The following is a 22688-nucleotide window of genomic DNA, read 5'->3' as shown; positions in this document are numbered from 1 at the left end:
AACAATTAAAAAAAAAGTCTCTTGTTTGAAAATGTCAGTAAATCCGGATTTTTGATTCAATGCAGCCAGAACATTATCATGATAAAAACTTCTTTTCTACATTATCTAGCTGCAACTCTTTTTTTGACAGATAGAAAGGGTTAAAAATATCTACACTGAAAGTTTGATTTTTTTAGACTGAAAAATCAATAACATTTCATCATAAATTTGGAAGTCGTTTGAGACAATACATCCCTAAAGTATGAATTGGGTAATGTTTCCTATATCACATGGTTCACCTAAAGGTAAAGGAAAGTACTTGTAGTTTTTCAGATTTTGAATTAGTTGATCATTGATAGTATTAGAAAGTTCTTATAGTGTATGGGCATTTTTTTTGTGACTTAATTGAAGATCTCTCATTTTTTATCTATCTGTACCTATCTTTTCTGGGCTTTTTAACATAACTGAAATTACCTTCTCAATCTAAAAATGGTTTCTACTTTCGTGCAAAAATCCAATCGATTTTATAGCTGGATTTTACAAATGTTAGACCTTTACTTCTGATTTTAGATGACTAATTTTATTTGTTCTTTTTTGACTGTTAAAAGGAAACTTATCAGATTTACTATGCACTTGCAAAAATGTCTCTTAATATTGCTCACTTTATATATATTTAAAAAATTTCTTACACAATAAACACATCTTTTGCAAAGTGCAATTGCATTAATAATGAAATTTACAACATACCTCCTCCTAGTCTCTTTTTATTGTTTTGGTCATAATGCTAGCTAATTCACCTCCACTGTATTCTGCCCATTTAGTCTATCTTCATTTTAAATTTTATTTGAATTTAATTTAATTTTGTTCATTCTTTGTGGGCAAATTATGAACTAAATAAAAAAATAATTATGGTCTAATAAAAATGAGTATTTCAATTTAATTACAGTTATGATTTACATAGGTATCATTGTAACTCATGCTGTCTGCATAAAATATTCAGCTAAGCACACTGTGTGTACATGTTGGTATGTAAAAAAAAAAGATTAGAAATTAATCAATTCATTGGCACTGACCAGATCAGTTACGAGTTTATGTATAGTACTCAAATGACTTACATGCCTGACACAGACATTACAGTTCAACAATAATATCTTACATGATGCAATGAATACAGTGACTAAAACAATAAAGTTTTATTTAATGGAAAAATATTTTATACTTCTTCAATTTTCATTTTATTTTTTATGCTTTTTTTTTAACCTTTTTTTTTTTTTTTTTTTGAGACAGAGTCTCTGTCACCCAGGCAAGAGTGCTGTGGCATCAGCCTAGCTCACAGCAACCTCAAACTCCTGGGCTCAAGCGAACCTCTTGCCTCACCCTCCCAAGTAGCTGGGACTACAGGCATGCACCCCCACACCCAGCTAATTTTTCTATTTTTAGTAGAGACGGGGTCTCACTTTTGCTCAGGCTGGTCTCAAACTCCTGACATCAAGCAATCCTCCCGCCTTTGCCTCCCAGAGTGCTGGGATTACAGGCGTGAGCCATAGCTCCCAGCCCCACTTCTTCAGTTTTTAAATTTAAATACATACTAATTAAAATTAAATTAAAAATTCAGTTCCTCAGTTGACTAGCTATATTTCAGGTGCTCAGTAGCCACATATAACTAGTGGCCACCATGACTGATAGTACCAATTTACAGCTCTGCATCCTTGCTACTCAAAGAGTGTCAGCAACAGCAGCAGTGTCAGCCACACCTGAAACTCAGAAATGCAGTCTCAGATCTCATCCCAGACCTGTGGAATCAGAATCTGCATTAACAAGTCGTCAGATGATTTACGCCTTAAGATTTGAGAAGTGCTTGTCTGGATAATAGGCAATGGAGGATTTAGTGGTAATGGCAATATAACAGAGGGATCTATGCAAAAGATACCATGAGGATAAAGTCAACCAGATTTAACATCATTGATAGAATGTGCAATAATAAGCAAAAGAGCAGTCACACTTTATAATTTAGTAACTGAGAGGCTGTAATGATGCCATTAACAAAACAAGATAAATGAGATTGAGGGTACAAATGTGTTAATTCAGAGTAGTACTTAATGTGAAGTTTCCAGTTTTAGCAAAAATAATTAAGAATACATGTATGTATCTGTGTGTACAAACCCACATGTATACATACTGAGATACTATTTATTTCATAAACATACACTCAGTAAAAAAGTAGACTACCCAAAATCAACCCTAAAACTGTCCATTTTTAGGATATATTGACCAAGCATACCATTCAGCTTCTTTTGTGTATATACAAGGGTATTATTCTATTAAGGGGATTTTGGTTAATAAAAGTTTCTATGCTTTGGTGAAAATACTGCCTTTCCATTTTTCTAAAGACTTTTTTTTATAATTAATGAGTCCTTAAAAATTATAAATAGTATATATAACTCTTAAAAACTTTTAAAAACTGGAAACTTACGTTGTATGAAATTTGGCAAAGTTTCTTCCCTTTGATTTGGTATCCTTTTGAAGTTTTTGACACTGTCGGTACAGCACTAATGATTATGCCATATAAATCCTTTAAACACATAGGTAACCTAATTATTAAAACACCATTAGATTGACTTTCAGTTTGTTTTCCAATGATGGTTACCAGTTGCTTTGAAAGAGAGGAGAGAACACAATTTGATATCCTTTATTCACTCAAAAATTTTTAATCGAATTATTGTGAGGCAGTAGCCTGATCCAAAAAACAATAATCCCCCTTTTATTTATTTTTTTTAAACACTTACTGGGTAGTCAAAAGAAATTATTTTTATTTTCATCATTTTGGACCTGGGATAAGACTCACATCTATTGATACTGTTTCTTGGGAGGCAGCAGGGAGATGGGGAGACAGCAGCAGAAGGAACCTGGCAGGCCACGTGAGGTAGCTGGGGCCATCCCAGGCCAGCCGCCTTCCTGCAATAGGCCCTTCCCACACCCCTCAGACTTCTCAGCTCTGAGCCATCTTGGAGACCCAGCACTATGTCCCCCACCCTGGGCTGGACCCTCTGGCACACAGTTGCCACAATACTGGTCCCTTTTGTGGGGGTGGGGGACAGTACCAAGGTGCTTTTTTTTTTCTTTTTGTAGAGAGGAGAGGGATCCTCCCACCTGGCCTCCAAAAGAGCTGGGATTGGAGGTATGAGCCACCTTGCCTAGCCAATAATCCCCCCTTTTGAAGGTTTATTAGCTATTTTAAATTATGGAAATCCATTTACCTTTATTTAGTATAGCAGCCTGAAAAGAAAGCAATAAAGAACTGAGAGAGAGAAAGGGAGAATGGGAGAAAGGAAGGGAGAGGAAGGAAATTAATAAACAAAAGGAAAGAACAAGCTGTGAAGGCCTCCTTTTTCACTAGAAAGATCAGGCCTGTTTTTCTCAACCAGGGATGGCTACCAGAATACTTACTGTTTTGTAAAGAATTGACTGTACTGTTCTTTAAAACCTAAGTATTTTTTGATGAGTTTTTATGTCTTATGGAATAACCCAGCCTTACTGTTTAAAATCATGAGCACAATTTCCCATGAAATTATACTTGTTATTTTTTTCTTCATGTTCTAACAACTTTAAACAGGCATGGGCTGTTCTAGCAATTTCCTTTGATCAACAACTTTCTAAAACCTACTCTTACATTTAAGTTGTTTTTAAGGTTTCTTTCAGCATAGTGTTATGACCTAAGGCAGCAATGAATTGGTGAACAGTCCAAAGCCAAAATATTTAGCTTGTCTGAACCAGTCTTTGCCCTAAAGAAACATGGGAAATTGTTCATTTGGCAACTTTTCTAGGTTCAGATAAGCCCAGTTGTAGTTGGCCTCACCTGTGCAAAAACTGGGTTGAATGCCTGAGGAAAGCATTAAGTCCTGAGGCAGAAATGTAAGGTCAAATCAACACAGGATTCTCTGTGGACAGTCAAGGTTGGATATGAACTTAGTAACAGCTGGTGCAGCTGACACGTCAACTATCTTAGTTTATGGATAAAGCAACAAAGAAAACCTGAAGAACAAATTAAATATATCTTTAAAAGAACAATAAGTGATTGCTAAAGTAGTACTCACACTTTTGCACTTTTAAAGATTGTGTTCCTTTGTAGATTTATTTATGAGACAGTAAAGCCTCCAATTTTTAGAATTAATATGACTTCCCACTCTTTTTACACTTCTTTAGTGATCTGAATTTTTAACAGTTTTTCAGTATAGTACTAGTAGGTATTCTAAAATGCTATTTCATCTTTAGAGGGAAAAAGAAGAAAAATACATATATTTGATTTGTCAGTCTTTTCTGTTCTAAAAACATGATATAGTAAAATATTTGTTTCCATTTCAGATGGTCACATGTGGCCTCAGAATGTCAACTTTTATTTTCTATTAAAAACCCTCTTTACAAATTAGCCAGGTGTAGTGGTGCACACCTATTGTTCTAGTTACTTAGGAGGCTGAGGCAGGAAGATCACTTGAGCCCAGGAATTTGAGGCTGCTGGGACCTATGATGACACCACTGCACTCTACCCCGAGCAACAGAGTGACAGCCTGTCTCAAAAAAAAAAAAAAAAAAAAACCCTCTTAACAAAGATCCTTCATGCTGCTCTTTTGTAGCCACAGCCACCTCCTTCTACCTGCTTCCCTAATGCCTAGCAACCACTAATCTATTCTCTATCTCCATAATTTTGCTATTTCAAGAATGTTATATATTAGCTGTGTGCAGTGGCACATGCTCGTAGTCCCAGATACTCAGGAGGCTGAAGCAGGAGGATCACTTGAGCCCAAGAGTTTGAGGCTGCAGTGAGCTGTGATCACACCACTGCACTACAGGGTGGGTGACAGAGCGAGACCCTATCTCAAAACAAAAAGCATGTTATATAAATGGAATCATATAGTATGTCACTTTTGGGGATTGGCTGTTTTTATTCAGCATAATTCCCTTGTGATCTGTCCAGATTGTTGTGTTTATCCATAGGTTGTTCCTTTTTACTGATGAGTGTATTCCTGGTTGTGATATTCTACTACAGTAATGCAATATGTAACCATTGGGGGAGACTGGATGAAGAATGCATGGGACCTCTCTGTATTATTTCTTGCAATTATATGTGAATCCACAATTATCTTAAATGGTCTTTTAAAAAGAAAAAAAAACCCTTTGAGAAAACAAATTATAAAGCTATTATGATGACAGACAGCAATCTGATTGAAGAAACTTATTAAACAAACTTAGTTGGATTTATTTGTCAACATTAATTCCCCTTTTTGTGATTGAGAAAATGACTCCTGTATTCTCCACCATTATACTCTGCCCAAGGAACCACCTAAGGTGAAGACAGCTTGCTCGGAAAGGGAACACCAGGACAGCTTTTGGAGAGCCCAGTTGGCATTCCGGTTTGCACAGACACTGGCCATACCTAGTGATTCACTAGGGGTGAATGTAGCATTCTAAGCAAGCATCGGCAAACAAAGGTGTCTACTTCAGAATTCCCATTTGCAAATAGTTGTTTGTCTTTTTAATGTAGAAAATGTCTTACCATTTTAAGGATTCTGAGAGAAATTTTATTATTTATAATATAGAACTCATTTTAATTTAGAATCACAGAATTTCCAGTGTTAGAAGAATTTGGAAGAGAAATAATCTTATTCTTTATAGGAACAATTCACTTGATGATTGCCTGTAGTCAGTTGGCCTAGTTAGAACTGATGATGCTCTAAGGTTCTAGGTTCCATTCGGTGAGCCACTTATTTTCTGACTGTTCAGGGACCATGCCACACTTTCTCATCAATTATATCACACATGCCTATAGCAACTTATAAGAGGGACTTGGCAAGATAATTTAAGAAACATTTATTAAATGTCTGTTTTTATATGGAGGCACTATGAACATTAAACATACAGTCTACAAGGAGCTGTCAATCTATGGGGAAATAAAAAGAAAAATAGAGCAAAACCATCACTTCCTAGAAAGCATTTCATAATAAGTTCCCTGTAAGTGATGAGTAGTTAAGTTAGAGGCATATTTGTATACTAAAGTAGGCATTACACCCTATAATTTTCCTTATTTAACTAAAAACAAATACACGTCTTTAAAATTCCACTAGTCAGTTACTAAGAGAACACCTTTCAGGTTGTATTTTAAACATCTATGTGGAAGCCAAATATTTATGTTTCTAATGTTAGAGTAAAAAAAATATATATGTATATAATTGGCTGACAAACTAGTAAATTTTACCCAAGGAGGAAGTAGTGATAAGGCAGTTAATACCATAAAACTCTTATCTTGGCAGTTTACTATGTGAGAGACACTTTCAGTACTCATATCATGAGACTCATGACATTGTATCAAATGATTTATTCACAAACTATTTTAAAGTTGAAAACAAGACTTCTCTAGTCATGACTAACCCCATATAACTAAATCACTCTATTTGAAAATACTGTACTTTGATTCATTTTCATCCATGTTAGGTACCAAAGGCTGTCTATAACCAAATTCAAGTTAAATTGTGAACACCATCACAGTTCTTCAGTATTGAAGGCAACTGATTTCCTGATGTGGTCACTAATGACAGGCTGACACCCCTGTTATGTGCTCTTTATCTTATCTGTATCTCCTTCCCATTCCTGCTTTTTCCTCTTCCCTCTAATCAATCACTGTTTTTCCCTTTTCCTCACCTCAATTTCTAAGATCTGTTTACATCCTAAAGTTATTAACCCTAATTCTACCAATTCTGGGGCAGATATTTTCCCCTGTCTACAAATTGCCTTTCTAATTTTTTAATAGTTTTTAAACATAGGTGTTTTTGTGTTATCAAATCTTTTTATGACTTCTCCTTTTTTATAACTTTTTAAAAGTTCATTCCTAGCCATATTTCCGATATATACTTACCTACATCCCTCCCATATCTTTCTTTAATCCATCTAAAAAAATATTTTGTTTGATATATGGTATGAAATGAGGGTCTACACTTTATACTTTTTTTTCCCAGATAGTTTGTTATCATAGTCATTTATTGTTTTCTGTTATCACCATTATCATATATTAAATTCTTCCATAATCTAGGGTCTGTCTGGGGCTATCTGGTCTTTCCAGTTTCTTTGTCAATAAATATTTATTGGGTGAATGACTATTTTATCTAACTCTTCTTTGAGGGGTACCAACTATTGTAAATTTCTATATGCCTTAAACTTGGGCTATGTCTCACCTTGTTTGTTTCTTTCTTTCTTCTTGTTGTTACTTCAGAATTTGCTTACCAGTTCTCACTGATTTATTCTTCCAAATCAAACTTAAGTATCTTCTTATTTAGATCTTATTATATCTAGCTTCAAATTTAGAATTCTTGGTCAAGTTCCTCCAAAACAAAATTTGACAAAATTTTGATTCCATTTTAGTTAAATCTCTAAAGGTTAATTTTGAAGGAATACATTTCTGTTCTGAAGACAGATCTCCTTAAACCACAACTTCAGATGAATTCTAAATGTTTAATATCTTTAAAAAGTAGCCTTTGAGCTCTATACCACGTTTCGATGAAGAGAGTTTAAATTCCAATTTTGAAAGGAACTTTCCAATAGTGTAAATTTTCTCTTTTGCTACATTTATAACCAGAATTGGAGAATTAGGAAAATAGTTTCTTATGTCAGCCTTCATTAAACCAGAAAACACATGTTCAGGGTTAAATATATTATCAAAACAGGGTTTTAACTAATTAATATTTGTATTGTGAAGAAGTTTCACATGATAAAATTTATCAGATAGATATACTGTGTCTTTCCTTGATTAGAGACTTTTCTTTATAAAGGAGATTGAAAATTGTTTCTTTGATTTTCTTTGATGTTCATTCAGAGGCAAAAATCAATTTTGCACCTTTTGGGGAGTGAGGCAGCTGCAGGTAAAGAAGTTGACAACTCTTGGGAGAGTTAATTAGAGCTAATTATAATTTGATTGACCTGCTTTTCTTCCAAAAAGCTTAACCAGTCTTCCCTTGTCAAGTGAGGATTTTGTTTTCTCATACAAACTAAAGAAAATCTTTGTTTCTTGAACTTACTAATATTTATCTGTATTACACACTTTATAAAAAGATGTTGCTACTTTAGTTGAGGAATCAAGGATTGAATGGGATTGGAAAGAACCTTTAAGATTATGTAGTTCTTGAGAGCATGCACTATATTAACTCATGATGGAAAATTGTAATTTTTAAGGAAATATAAATTATTGTGCATAATTTTTAAATCTTACATATTTAATGAAAAAACAAGAAATAAAATTGTCAAACAAATATAACTGTCCTTTTTTAACCTTGATATTTTCTTCATTCCACTTAGTTTTGATATAATCTCATTTGCTTGATAAACAAGAATTTTTTTAATTTATAAAGAGTATATTGAAATCATTTGCTTTTATTATATGGTGTTTCTCATAGTGTGGTTTATGGTTGTTATTGTAATCATTAAATTAAATATAGTTCAACTAATATTCTCATAAAACTGAAACCTTTTATGAAGAAATTCCCTATGAAAGCTTCTTACCTAATAGAGTTCTCTAAGGCAATTATTAAATATGAAAAATGAAATAGTCATTTTCATGGTTTCTCAACTCACTTATATCTCATTTTTATGTTAAGTGGAGCACCTGCTCATGTTTGATAAGGTTTTTATTCTCAGACAGCTTGTGTTCTAATTTGGGCAGTCAAGACCCTTTGATTTTAGAAAGTTAGGTAATAAAATATTTTAATGACAGTTCAAGACAGCAGTAGGAGAAAGCAGTAGGAGATACTTAGTATGTGCTTAATTACAGACAACAGATATTATACAAGATTAAAAGGAGGAAAAGATCATTTATACTAAATGGACAGAGGTAGATTTTGAAGGACAGGTGAGAACTAGATGAAGGAAAAAAGAGGAAAAGGGTATATACCTAGTGGAATAATGTGACTAAAAGCATCTTGGTATGGGAGAGTTTAGTCTGGGAAATATGGTTAAGTTAAGGTACTTGGATATGATAATCATGTAAAAGAGGTGAATGTACTAAAGCTAGAAGGATTATTTGGAATAGGTAAAGGAGAACTTTGAAGTATGGAGAGTCAGGATATGTTTATCATGTACCATGTACTTACTTAGGTTGGTTACCTACGGTGGAATTTAAGCAATATTTTAGGAAAATCATTCCTTTCAAAAGTATGTAGAATACATTACAGTGAAGAACACAATAGGCCGAGTGATCACTGATTTGATGTTCCTGGTATCCAAGCATGAGGCAATAAAGACATGAATCAGTAATATGGTGGTAATAATGGAAATTAAGGAATAGCTACAAATTACATCATAAATGAAGACTTCACAGTGCTTAATTACTGTTTAGGTATGGAGGTGGAGTAGTGGGCTGGATGCATGCATAGAGGGGAAGTAAAGAAAGAGAAAGGAGGGAGCACATATTGGAGGTATATAAAAAGTTCTGTGAATTTGTATTCTCTCCCAAATGCATCCATGCTGAAGGGGTGAGTTGTAGATTCATTCATCAATATCTGCAAAGCACTTTGAGATCACCCATCGAGAGGCATATTACGCATATTTTAATAAATCAAATACGTAAGTTAAGGAAACTAGACATAACTTGCTTTTAACATTTTCGTTCAACAGCCCTCTTCCTGCAGTAACCCTTAATCTTTTTCACAAGCTGTGATGGGACCAAAAAGTGTTTTCCAATGAGTGGATGTAGGAAGCTGATAAGAGAAGTATTCTTTAGGGCTTGGTAGCATAAGTTACATTACGCTAAAACATATATCTCTTTGCAGTCTCCTTTTTCTCCCGTCAGCCATTGACATTTTGAAAGATTTACTGATGAGCTTAAAAATTACAGAACTTCTAAGGTTAGTGATGTGGATATGCTGGCCTAATTACAAATGTGCAACTGCAGTTAATGCTCTTTCCTTCTACTTTAGGGAGCCGTTAGGAGTCATAACTAGAGAGGAAAGGATTTTACATAATTGTTGTTAACATTAAAAAAGACATGTGCAAATTGTGTTTCCAAACAACTTCTCTAAAGTTCAAGAGCTGGTATTACTCATTGAGTGTCTCAGGAAAACCCTTAATAAATTATCTAGTCTAGCTTTCTGATCACATAGGTGATTATGTATATTTTCCCAAAGCAGTAAAGAGGAAAGGGAAAAAATGGTACCAAGAATTGTTGTAGTTTCTTTAACCTGCTTGTGAGAGTTATTTTGGCCTTATAAAATAGATGTTATTTCCCATAATACAAATGAACAAACTGAGTCTTAGAGAATTAAACAGCCAGAAAGTGAAAAAAATCAAAGGTCTAAGATTCTGACCTAGATATGTCCCACCCAAAGCTCATGATTTTTATTCTAGAACATGTTACCTTGGGGGGAAAAATCCATGTGGGAAAACACATAGCACATTATCCTGTGTCCAAGCCAGTACTGCCCTTTGTCCCAGTATGAGTCCAAAGTATTCATAGCCTACAGACATTTTGTTTAGTTCAAATTATATTTTCAAAGAAGAATTTGGTCAGATCTTCCTTAAAGATTCATTATGAAATTATGAAGTGGATAAGCCTCATTTTACAAACGGGCAGCACGAGTTGAAGGCATTTTTTTCAGTGTCACCAAAAAAATTTAAGTCATATTTTACTTCATGATTCAGGATTCCCTTCTAGTACATTTGCTCATACTGCTTAGTATTAAAAAGCATAATGCTTATGTGGATTTTTATAATTTACTGTTATATCTTAGTTTTTCTTGTAATGTCTAACTTACTAAACTGAATTAAACTCTACCCAATACATAGTAAATCAGTAAATTGACTGCAGCATTTGCCCTGATGGGATTTCAGGCTCATGGTAAGGCACTGGGAAAATTCTGGCTCAATTGTTACTGACATAGGAGGCTTTACAGTTATTTATTAGAAGACAGCCTGGGAGGAAAAGAGAAAATGGATTTATGTGATCCTGTATTGCTAAATATGGCACACTGCTGTTATCTTTTCTTCACTGCTTCCTCTAAGAGTCATCATTTCAATGCACTAATCTTTTAAACAGCCATTCAGTGGGAACTGGGCTAGAACTTTGCTAAGGGGTCACATTCACCAGCCTGACAGTTGTACATTTACAAAAGAAATAGCATGAATTTATTCAGCATCAAAACCTCTGCATCTTTTACCACCCAACCACATTTCACACTGTATTACCATCAGTGCACTATAATGGCTGTATAAATTCCATCCAGATTCTTCATTTAATTAACTAGCATTCTTTGAACAAAAATAAAAGTGCTGTTTTTATAGAGGAATAAAAGCTGCATGAAGTGAGTGTGAAGGAGACAAATCATCAAATTAGTTATTCTTCATTGCAGCTATGGAGAATTTTCTGCCCCTCCTCTTTCTCTTCAGAGGCAGTATTTTTGTAAGCTTGATTGAATGGAAAATGGGGAGCTTTTTAACAGCCTCAAATATGTTTGAGTCTGTTGTAATGGCTGCATCCTAAGCTCATGCAGGGCTGGGCATTAATGAGATTGTCATCTACAAGCAGTTTTTGTTTTAACATTTTCTATAGTTGGTGAGGTAATATGGCATAGTAGCCAAGAATGTGAACTTTGTAACTAGTCTGCCTGGGTTCAGATCCTAGCTCTGCCACTTACTAGGTTTATGATTCAGAGTAAGTCACTTAACCTTTCTGTGCATCCATGTCCTATGCATAAAATGAGGATAATAATAGGAGAATAATAATAGACATACCCCACATAGTAGTGTGCCGATTAACCAAGTTGATGCATGTAAAACACCCAGAACAGTGCTGGCACATGGTAAGCCATTTCCTCCTGTATGCCCAGCAACAGTCTGGTGTGAAGGTGATCCAGCTGTGTCACTGGTGACACTCTGGATGACCTGGACTGAACCCACTGAGATAGTAGACTAGGTAGATGTCCTTTTCTTTCCCATATATTTCTTTCTAAAAGATCTTCCCTTTTATTATAAGACGATTACTTTCAGATACAAGGAAATAAAGTTCTTTAAATCAAGGGTATGGAAGGTAATTTGTTGGCCACATCTCTCCATCCTGCACCCTGCTGCCAGATTTAGCTTTCTAAAGTACTTTCTCATATCATTCATTTTCTGCTCACAAGGCCTCAAGATGTCTGCAGATTTAAGCTCCTTTGCCTGTCATGCCATTTCTACCAGAGCCCTACTCTTTCCCTCCTTCTTCTCAACCTTTTTTATCCGTTACTCCCCTATAGGAAGCCTCTACTCCAGTCAAAATTGGTCTAGTTTGGTTTCTCAAATGTGCCACACTCCTTCTTGGCTCTCTTCCTTTGTTCACATTGTTCTTTTTGTCTAACGTACTCTCTCTTGATCCAGTTTATCTAAGTCATACTTCACATTCTAAGCTGAACCAGAAAAAGGGAAGGTATCTTTTACCTCTTTGTATGTTTGTCACATAACATGGTTGTCTAGATGCAGTAGCTGCTGAATAAATGCTGTTGATGAACTATCCCCTTGGCTCCACATCCAAGCTATATTTAGAATATAACCACTTCACACTATCTCCACCACTGGCACCCTTGTTCAAGCCACAGTTGATTTTTGCCTGTCCCCTTCCTCTTCTTCCTGCTTCCACCTTTGCACACTCCAGACAGTCTACTCTCAACACAGCAGCAAAAGTAATCCTTTAAAAATTTAAGCCAGGCCACATCAATTCTCTGCTCAAAACCTCCAATCACTTCCTATCTCACCCTGAGTAAAACGAAAGTCCTTAAAATGGCCTACAAATTTCCTTAAGATCTGCCACTCCACTCTGCTCCACCCCCACCTCTATACTTACTCCTGTTACCACTCTGTCCTCCTGTCTTTCTAGTCTCCTATTCCTGTCCCCTACTATCTCTACCTCTGCCATCCTGGCCTCCTCGCTGTTCTCTGAAGATGCAGGGCACAATCCCACCTCAAGGCCTTTGCACCAATGGTTCCCTCTGCCCAGAAAGCTCTTCCTTGGGCAATCATGGCTCCATTCCTCCTACAGGTCTCTAATCAGATATCTTCTCAATAAGATCTTCACTGATAATCCCTAATTTACAGTCTCCTCAAACTAGAATGTAAATTCTGAGGAGCAAGAGGGAAGGATTTTCGTCTACATAGTTCAGTGTCTATTCCCAGTACCTGAAACGAAACCTGACACATAATAAATACTTAATAAATCATTATTGAATGTATGAATGAAAAACTGACCCTTAAGAATATGTCCATATTCCTAAGCCTCCGAGCACTTCAAATGTATTAAGCTCAAACAAAAACAAATGTCCCATAACAGCTCCAAAAAAATTAAAATAGCTATAGTTTAATATTAGCCATGGCAATTGGAGCAGAAAGTTCTACTTCAGAGAAGAGAGATTTCTGCATCAAGTAAAGAAAAAGAAATGGTTTACAGTATAACTGCCATGTTAAATTATATCGGTATGCTGTCTTTGACCTAGCACCAAGATACATTTTTTCTTCCCCCCCAAGGTACATTTTGAGAGAAAAAATGGTTTTGCCTACTCTATCCTCTTCCCAAGGTGGAGAATTGTAGTATATGAGGTTTTCTTGTTTTGTTTGGTTTTATTGTGTTTTGTTTTATTTTGTCATTTAGAGACAGAGTAAAATGGTGGAAAGAGAGCATAATGTTGGAGTCAGGTAGACCTGAGTTCAAATTCTGGCACTACTGTGTATTCTTGAACAGGTTATGTAACTTCTCTGAATGTCTATTTGCTTACGTGTGAAATGGTTTTTAATAATGCCTTTCTCTCGGTGGGGGTGGGGGAGCCGGAAAAAAAATATATTAAAAAAAATTTTTTTTAAATAAATAAAAAATGCCTTTCTCTCAATGTTGTTCTAAAGATTAAATGACAAAAGACATATGAAACACCTAAAACATAAAATGTGTTTAATAAATGTCTTATCAGCATTGCATCCTACACATAATGCTGTATATTTTGCTACTAAATTCTAACCAAAATGGTAGCAGTTAAACTGATGTCTAGGGGAAAACTTTAGCCCTTGAGGCTTGGTCCTCGGAGAAGCCCCGCAACACTATAAATCTATCAGCAGCATGTGATAAAACTCTAAGAGTCTTTTTAGAACATGAATTCTACCGCCTACTTGAGTTTTGTTGTAGCCCACCCTTTTTATTTTTTGAGCAAATTGTTATTCTTCTACTTTCCATGTTCAATTTTGTTCTACTTCCCTAATTTTCAAAATGTTATGCTAGGTGTGTGAAGTTAAGAGATTCCATACTGAAAATTACCCAACAAATCAACAAAGGAAAAAGTGAGATCAACCAGCTACTTTACATAGTAAAATAACATAAATATTAATTTTTAAATTGAGAAGTGAAGAACATACATATATTGATTTTTTTGGAATTATAACTTCAAGAATGAGGAAAATATTTTGTGTAAACCACTGTACTATTTTTACATGTTTTTTCTTAAATGATATTAATTTTTAAATCTTTAGGAAGCCAAAGCTGTAGTTGAAGAATCAAGAGCCCTACGAAGTCGGATTCATCTTGCTGAAGCTGCACAGAGGCAGGCACATGGAATGGAAATGGACTATGAAGAAGTGATCTGTCTGTTAGAGGCCGAGATTACAGAGCTAAAGGCTCAGCTTGCTGATTATTCTGACCAAAATAAAGTAAGCAAAACAGTCTTCTCTTCTAGTTACCATGGTTTCCTTGCCGTTGTCATGTATCCTGTTTTCATTTTCTTTTCATCTGCACTTCTAAACTAGGTCAGTGTTTGTCTTCTATTATTCAATGATAGGATGATGTGTCGTGATGGGAGTAATGTGAAGGTCTTGAGCCTTCCTTTATCCAGATAGCTGTGGGATGGAAAAAGCATGTGCCAAAATAGGTCATTGGTCAACGCTGTTAAGCTCCAGCATTAAGTCCTGGAACTAATTTTACATTTAATTGATTACATTGGTTTTTTTCTTTCTGTTTCTAAACTTGCTAATTTGTCTGTGGGGATGGAAGGAGGAAGTGCTAGGGGATGGGTTTTGTTCTTTCATTAGAATACTCAAGGAAGTGTAAAAGCCAAAGAATTTTTGCCTAAGACCCAAGATAATTAATGGGAAGAAAGTTTGAATTTCTTTTTTTTTTTTTAATGTGAGGTGTAGTAAATTAGTCTCAGATAGAGCTTCCAATTTCAATAGCAAGACACCGAATGCTTCACACAAGGCAATGTGAACTTTTATGTGAATTTTTTTTACATAATACATACTATATTCATTGAATAGGCTTCAAAAATTATAACAGACATATATATTTTTACTTCACTGACATAAGGAAGAAAATTAAATAAATTGAAATAGATATTTTATAACTTCATAGAGTTGTTTACTTATAAACATAATAGGTATCTATATCTCTGATCCAATCAGTCTTCAAGAGAACATACAGCAAATTTGAATAATTTATGATTATTTAAACATAAAAGAGTTAAATAATTCAAATATACCGAGTAAAAATGAAACTAGTTTTAGAAATGCAAACTACAGAAGAAAATCTGAAATTTTCTTTGGTTAGCTCTTAAAAGTCACTAACATATTTCTGGCATTGGTTCATTTAAACCAATTTCACAAGAAAGCTGAAGTTTCCATCACACTTTGATAACACCACAAGGCCAAGGGAAAACATATTACTTGATAAAGCAGCAATACTTAGGAATATTACATTTTTTTTTTACTTTTGACCCAGTTATATATGTGATTATTTTATATGACATTAACCCAATTCTGAAAATATTTTGGGAATTATCAAATGTTAAAAGTACTTTTTTATAATAAGTATAGTTACTTTTGAAGGGAAAATCAACCATTTAAATACTATAACTTTAAAGAAGTTCACATGAAATTATTCAATTTTTTTTTAAGGCTTGGGTTATTTGCAGTCTCTCTTGACTAGCTCCCAGCTGAGAAACATTTTTGTCCTAAGTTGCCTGGTAATATAATTAATTCAGTTTTTCTCTGTTTTGGCATAATGGGGGTCTCATGCCATTCTTCTTAACAAGACCCTAAACTAAGCCAGTAACCTGTCTCTGAAAGCAATCTTTTTAAGAGATGTTAAACATGGGCATCTCAACATTCAACATTTTCCAAACTCAACACCAGTGGAAAAAGAGAAGGAAGCTTTTTTTTAATTGTGCGAGATTGCTTAAAGAGACATTGACCAAGATGTTACAGAATTAGGATTCAAATATTTATTTTTAAGACATAGATTATTTTTGTAACAGTGCTCTTGTTTTTCATTACAATTTTTTCCTTATATTATCTATTACTTATTTACCTTTTGGGTTTTTTTTAAATTCACCTCTAGCTTAAGAAATAAAACATTACTAACACCTTTGAAGCCACAATTTTCCTCTCCAATTACATCCCACTCCCCTACCCTCAGAGATAACCACTTTCCTGGATTTAGTGTTAGCCATTTTCTTGATAATTTTACCACCTGTGTATATATCCCTTAACAATATGTTGTTAGTTTTGCCTGTTTATCAACTTTATCTAAATAGAAATATTCATATAATTCTGACCTGCTTTTTTCACTCAATATTTTGTTTTGCAATTCATCCATTGGAAGTTTATAGCTAGTTTATGTCTTTTCATTGCTGCTTTGTACTCTGTTGCTTGGATATACAACAGTGTAGTTATCCATTCTGCATTTGATGGACCGTTCAGTTGTTTCTGTTCTCTTTTGTTATGAATGGTGTTGCCAAAAATATTTTTGTACATATATCCTGCTCCACATGTGTAACATTTATCTGCTAGGAGTAGAATTGCTAGGTTGAATGATAATTGTTTGTTTGACTTTAACATGTAATGCCTACTTGTATTTAAAAGTGTTCAAATCAATTTGTACTCACACCAGTAATGAATGGGAATTATTGTTTACGCTGCATACTTGTTGACCCTTTGTCTTATTTTACTTTTAATATCTATCAATCTGGTTGGTGTAATAAGTGTTATATCATTGTATTTTCATTTAAATTTCCCTGATTACTAATGATTTTGAGACAGTGATGTGCTGCAACCAGTTGACAGTAGCTTATGAGACTTGATTGCATGCATCACTTTTCAGTTCCATGTTCAGTGATATTGGGTTGGTAGCCTGAAATCAACCATAGTAGGGTTACCCGCAAATGCCATAAACCAAGGCTCCCTGCCGCATAGCCAGTTGAGCGTATATTTATGTATTTATTAGGCATTTATTTCTCTATGAAATGTCTCTTCATATCTTTGACCATTTTTCCATTGTATTATTTGTTTTTTTCGTATAGATGTATAATGATTCTTCTGGTTACTAATAATCCTTTATTAAGTTATACTTTATAAAAGTCTTCTTCCAAATTTGTGGCTTGCCTTTTCACTCTATGGTGAAATGGACAGGAGTTCTTAATTTTCATGTAGTCAAACTCAAAAATCTTTTCTCTCATGTGTCTTTTTAGAAGTCTTTCCATTTCCAAGGATATAAAGATATTCTTTTATGTTTACCTCTAAAAGTTTTAAGTTTTGATCCTGCTGTAATTGATTTTGTGGCACTGTATGAGGTAGGGATCTTTTTCATTCTTTGTTTATTCTAAATGAATAACCAACTATCTATCATTGTTTACTAAAAAGCCCCTTCTTTCCTAATTGATCTACAAAATCAGCTGTCATATATGAAGAGTCCATGTGTGTGTAGATTTGTTTGAAGTTCTCTATTCTTTTTCATTGGTCTATGTATATTCCTTTGTAAAAACCACACTGTGTTGCTTACCATATCTTTTACAGTAATTCTTTTTTTTTTTTTTTTTTTTGAGACAGAGTCTTGCTTTGTCGCCGGGCTAGAGTGAGTGCCGTGGCATCAGCCTAGCTCACAGCAACCTCAAACTCCTGGGCTTAAGCGATCCTACTGCCTCAGCCTCCCGAGTAGGAGTAGCTGGGACTACAGGCATGCGCCACTATGCCCAGCTAATTTTTTCTATATAGATTTTTAGCTGTCCAAATCATTTCTTTCTATTTCTGGTAGAGATGGGGGTCTCACTCTTGCTCAGGCTGGTCTCGAACTCCTGACCTCGAGCGATCCACCCGCCTCGGCCTCCCAGAGTGCTAGGATTATAGGCGTGAGCCACTGCGCCCGGCCTACAGTAATTCTTGATATCTGATCATCCTGCCTGTTCTTTCTTTTGAAAATGTGTTGGCTACATAACCTCTGATCCTTTATTATCTATTTTAGACTCACCTCATCAATTCTACCAAAAGAAAAAGAAACTATTGAAATTTTTGCTGAAAATTTATTAAATATACAGATTAATTTCAGAAGAATTTACATATTGTAAATTATGGAATTTACCTTACAATTGTCTTTATTTATGAACACTGAGGCACAGAAAGTTTAATTGCATTGTGGGCAGAGAATCTAGTTTATAGAACTAACAACTCTTGAAAATTTGTTGATGCTTACTTCATGGCTTGCTACGTAGTTGGTGTTCACAAATGTTTAAAGTGAGCTTGAAAAGAATTCTGCACCTGTTAGATGCTATTGTTTTGTATAGTCCACTAGATCAGGGCCATTAATTTGGGGGCTCAATTCTTCTCTATTCATATTAATTTTTTTTGTCTGATTGAGCCATCATTTACTCAGGGAAGTATGTTAAAATCTCCCTTTTGGTTTCCTTTTTTTCCCCTTTTCCTTCATTCACATTTCAATTTTTATCTTTCTTATTCATTATGAGAAATTTCTTTACCTCTGTCTTCTGGTTCACCCATTCTCTTGTCAACTGTATCTAATTTGATGTTAAATCTATAAATCAAGTTTTTGATTTAGGTATCTTACATTTTATTTTTGAGATTGATTTTTTTCTATTATCAGGCTCTGTTTTGATAGTTTTTTTCCCTTTATTATACTTTTAATTCCTTCTTAATTTTTAAAACATAGTAAATATAATTAGTTTATATTCTCTATCTTATCACTCCAATATCTGTTGTCTTTATAGGTCTGATCCTATAATTTGTTTCCTTCACCTGACTTTTATTTATGGAGCTTATTTCCTCATGTGTTGTTTTTTTTTATTATTATTATTATTGTGAGGTCATGTTCTTTTGACATTACATATGGGAATTATTTGAAATCTGAGTTTAAAAATTTCTCTCTAAAGTAGTTGTCTGTTTACTTCTACTGGCTTGGGACCATTTTAAACTAAATTTTCAGCTTATGGATTTTCAGGCCACACAGGTAATAAAAATTCTGGCCCTAAACTTGCATGAGTGGAGTCTTATGGTTAGGAATTAGTAGACACTTTTTTTTACTCACTCACTAGGGCCAAAATCAGAACACTGTTTACCTTTGTGAAGTTTATTTCTTCCTAGTTCACCCTTTAAAGTTCTTTTGTTTGCCATTTGTGCCTGATCAAACCCCAAACTATAGACCACCAGGGATCAGAGCAAATTATGTTTCAGACCCCTCTTACTACAGTGGGTTCACCCAGCATTGCTGTTGCTTATCTCTGCGGAATTCCTTTACTTCCCTGCCAGCTTCATTTTAATTGGATTATATTGCATTATATACGTGTGTGTGTGTGTGTGTGTGTATCTTCAGCATTTTTAGTTATGCTATATAATAGGGGTTTGTGTCAGCATCTGGTAAGATATATTGCCCCCCAAAATTATGAACTAATTTAAATGTATTTACTCTAAGAATCAATACAGTCATATGCAGCTTATCTCATAAAACTTGCAGCATCCTTGCCTCATGCGAATTAACTTTTAAATATGCAATTAATTACATGCTTCCCAAAATCAAAAGATATGTCCAGTAAGAGAGAAAATACATGATGTGGTAATATTGAATATTAGTTTATAAAAATTGAATAGAGACCAGTAATATAAAATCGAAGAAATGTATAAGATGCTCTTTTTGATATCTGTCTAGGAAAATGTTCAGGATTTAAGAAAGAGAATAACGGTACTTGACTGCCAATTGCGAAAATCAGAAATGGCTCGGAAAACTTTTGAGGAATCCACTGAAAAGCTTCTTCATTTTGTAGAGGTAAGTTTTTCTGTTATGTTACATTATTTCCACTTTTAAGAAATATAGGCAACTGACATATACATAAACATCATGGTGTTTGGTGGCTAGTGAAACATCCTCTGGCCTCAAAATAGCAATGCTAACTTATAGTCAGATTTTAAATTGCTTAGATGATGAAGAGACCAGCTAACATTATATAGATTGTTAAGAGAAATAATTGAGACAGGGTAACATGATCCCAAATATATACTATGTTTTAATGAATGTTTTCCTAAAAATCCTGATACTATATAAACATTATTTGATAAAGATAAAGAAGTGTTTTTATAGCTATAATATTTCTGAGTAGAATTACATGTTAATATAACTGATTCCACTGCCCCCACATAACGGAAACATCTGTTTAATCAGTGGGCAGGGGAGATTAATAATTAAGCAAATAAAGACATTTTTTTAAAAACTATCAAACTTATATATCTCCTTCACCATCTTGTTTGTTGCTAGGCTATTCAAGAAATATTTTCTGATAATTCTGCTCCCTTATCAAATTTAAGGTAAGAATATTTAAGTGCTTTCTCCAGAGTATGGCCACTGATTAAATTCTCCATGTGACAGTTGTCACTAAAATACTAAAAATCTCTCAAATAGTCTTAAGATTCTACGTAACTTCCATTGGATGTTACTGTTTAATATCTTGTGGAAATAAGTACAAGAACACGTTGTATTTGGTCCCATCTCTATAAAAGAAATTCCTGGAGATACTTAGCCAATCATTGTACTTGCACTCTAAAATTGAGGTAGGAGTCACCTATCCTGTCTTTGTCAAGAATTTTGTAAGGATGAGACTAACGTGAAGTTCTTTACACAGTGGGTGTATGAATAAATGTTACCAGTCACAAATTCACTGCTAAAGGTCAGTCTCAACCCAGCAGATTAATTGTTAGGGCAAATAGAATTTTGCAAAATATATTCATACAATCAGTTTCTTTCATTTTGATCATTTAGCAGATATAAATAAAAGATATATACTTGGATAATAGTACACCTTGATTTTCTTATTATTCACAATATATTTCAGACTTTAAGTTTCTTATTAGAAGTTATAAACATACTAATCAGATTTATTTATTTCAAAACACAAGTTTATGGTCATTTTGATACATGATGAAAGACATATACAAAAAGAAGATTCTTGTTTATGCATTTTCAAAGTAATTTTTCCTCACCTTATAATAGCTGCCACTAGTTCTAGATGTCTTCTACTTCTAGCAGTATATGTTTACAGAAACATATGAAAAAAACTACCCTTTACTGTGAAAACAGCAGTTTAATAAATGAAATAAATGAAGATATTTTAGATGTCCAGCATTTTTTTTAATTTAGGAGAACTATAGTTGTTCACTTTTATGCTCATTTTAATGTAATGTTTTATTTCTTATAATGGTGATTATGTAAAAGCCAGAGCCTACCCTTGCCTTAAAGTGCTTCATGGAAAAAAAAGGCAACTTTAAATTGCTACATTAAGCAACTTTTCACCATGTCTTAGAAAGTTAAATACTGGTAAAATCTGGTCCAATCTACTTCATATACCATATATCTTCTATATAGATGTTGGCCTTGGTCATTCAACACAGAGTAAAGGCTGTATATTTGAGTTTGAAAATTGATGCTTTAATCTCTCCTTGTGAATTAATGCATCATGCTTAAGAAGATGGATTATAAGTAGTGATGGTTTTATCAGTTTAAAATTATCTCTTTTCAAGTAAAGTTTTAGTATAATAGTTTTTTGAGGAAAACTTTGCCTTTTAATTATATCAGAATGCATTCATTTCAGGTGACATTTGCATTTTTAAAAGGTGATATAAATGTCCTAGGCTATTTCAGATTTAGGAGCAACAGATGGAAGACTTTAAGAGATAACTAATTTCAGGAACAAATATATATATATTGAATTATATGTAATATTACTAGAAGGAATAGTAAATGTCTGTTTAATAAATTTGTATTTATATACTTAATTTGAATTTCTACAAAACTAAATTAAGGTTACATCATGTTAGCAAAACACAAGCACTCACAAAATTAGCCCAACGAATGATTTAGGAGATGGGCTATCATTCTATTACTTGATCCCTATATATGAAGTCAATCTAATTTTTAACATGAATTAAAAACAGAAATATTATTTTATATGAATAAATTCATGTATGGCTATAAGAATTATAAAGTTCCCAGAAATGGAAATATTTTTGTACAGATTTATAAGGAATATGAATTCAGATTTAGCAAAGATAAATGTTGTTTGTTGTGTAAGTTCAACTTTATGTTATTGCCCTCACAGTGAAAGAAGAGCTGTGTTAGCTTCTAAAACTTCCCTGATATCACTGGGAAGGAATGGACGTAACATCCTGGCAACCCTGGCACTTGAATCTAAGGAACTTGTTAAATCTGTTCGTGCCATACTTGATATGGATTGTAAGTTTTCTGTATTTTTTTCACTTTTTTTTGGATAATTCATTTAACAAAACAAAAGAAGAAAATTTTAAGTCTGACAATTTAATTTCATTGAATGTATTGGTTTGCCTACAGCAAAATTGATAGCTGGTTGGTAGAAATCTTAATGCATCAATCATAGGGGGAG

General features: G+C 34.0%; 1 protein-coding gene across 1 annotated transcript in view; it reads left to right on the top strand.

Annotated features, from left to right (window-relative positions):
* The window catches only part of STXBP4 (syntaxin binding protein 4), a 143064-nt gene that overhangs the window by 63383 nt on the left and 56993 nt on the right, over nucleotides 1–22688 (top strand). Inside the window, exons 13-16 of the mRNA XM_045525274.1 lie at nucleotides 14497–14673; nucleotides 19949–20065; nucleotides 20552–20601; nucleotides 22389–22522. Of these exons, the coding sequence (XP_045381230.1) occupies nucleotides 14497–14673; nucleotides 19949–20065; nucleotides 20552–20601; nucleotides 22389–22522 (478 nt within the window). The remainder of the gene's footprint in view (nucleotides 1–14496; nucleotides 14674–19948; nucleotides 20066–20551; nucleotides 20602–22388; nucleotides 22523–22688) is intronic.

The sequence above is a fragment of the Lemur catta genome, chromosome 15, assembly GCF_020740605.2.
Source record: "Lemur catta isolate mLemCat1 chromosome 15, mLemCat1.pri, whole genome shotgun sequence".
Taxonomy (NCBI): domain Eukaryota; kingdom Metazoa; phylum Chordata; class Mammalia; order Primates; family Lemuridae; genus Lemur; species Lemur catta.
This window is presented reverse-complemented; position numbering and strand designations above follow the sequence as displayed.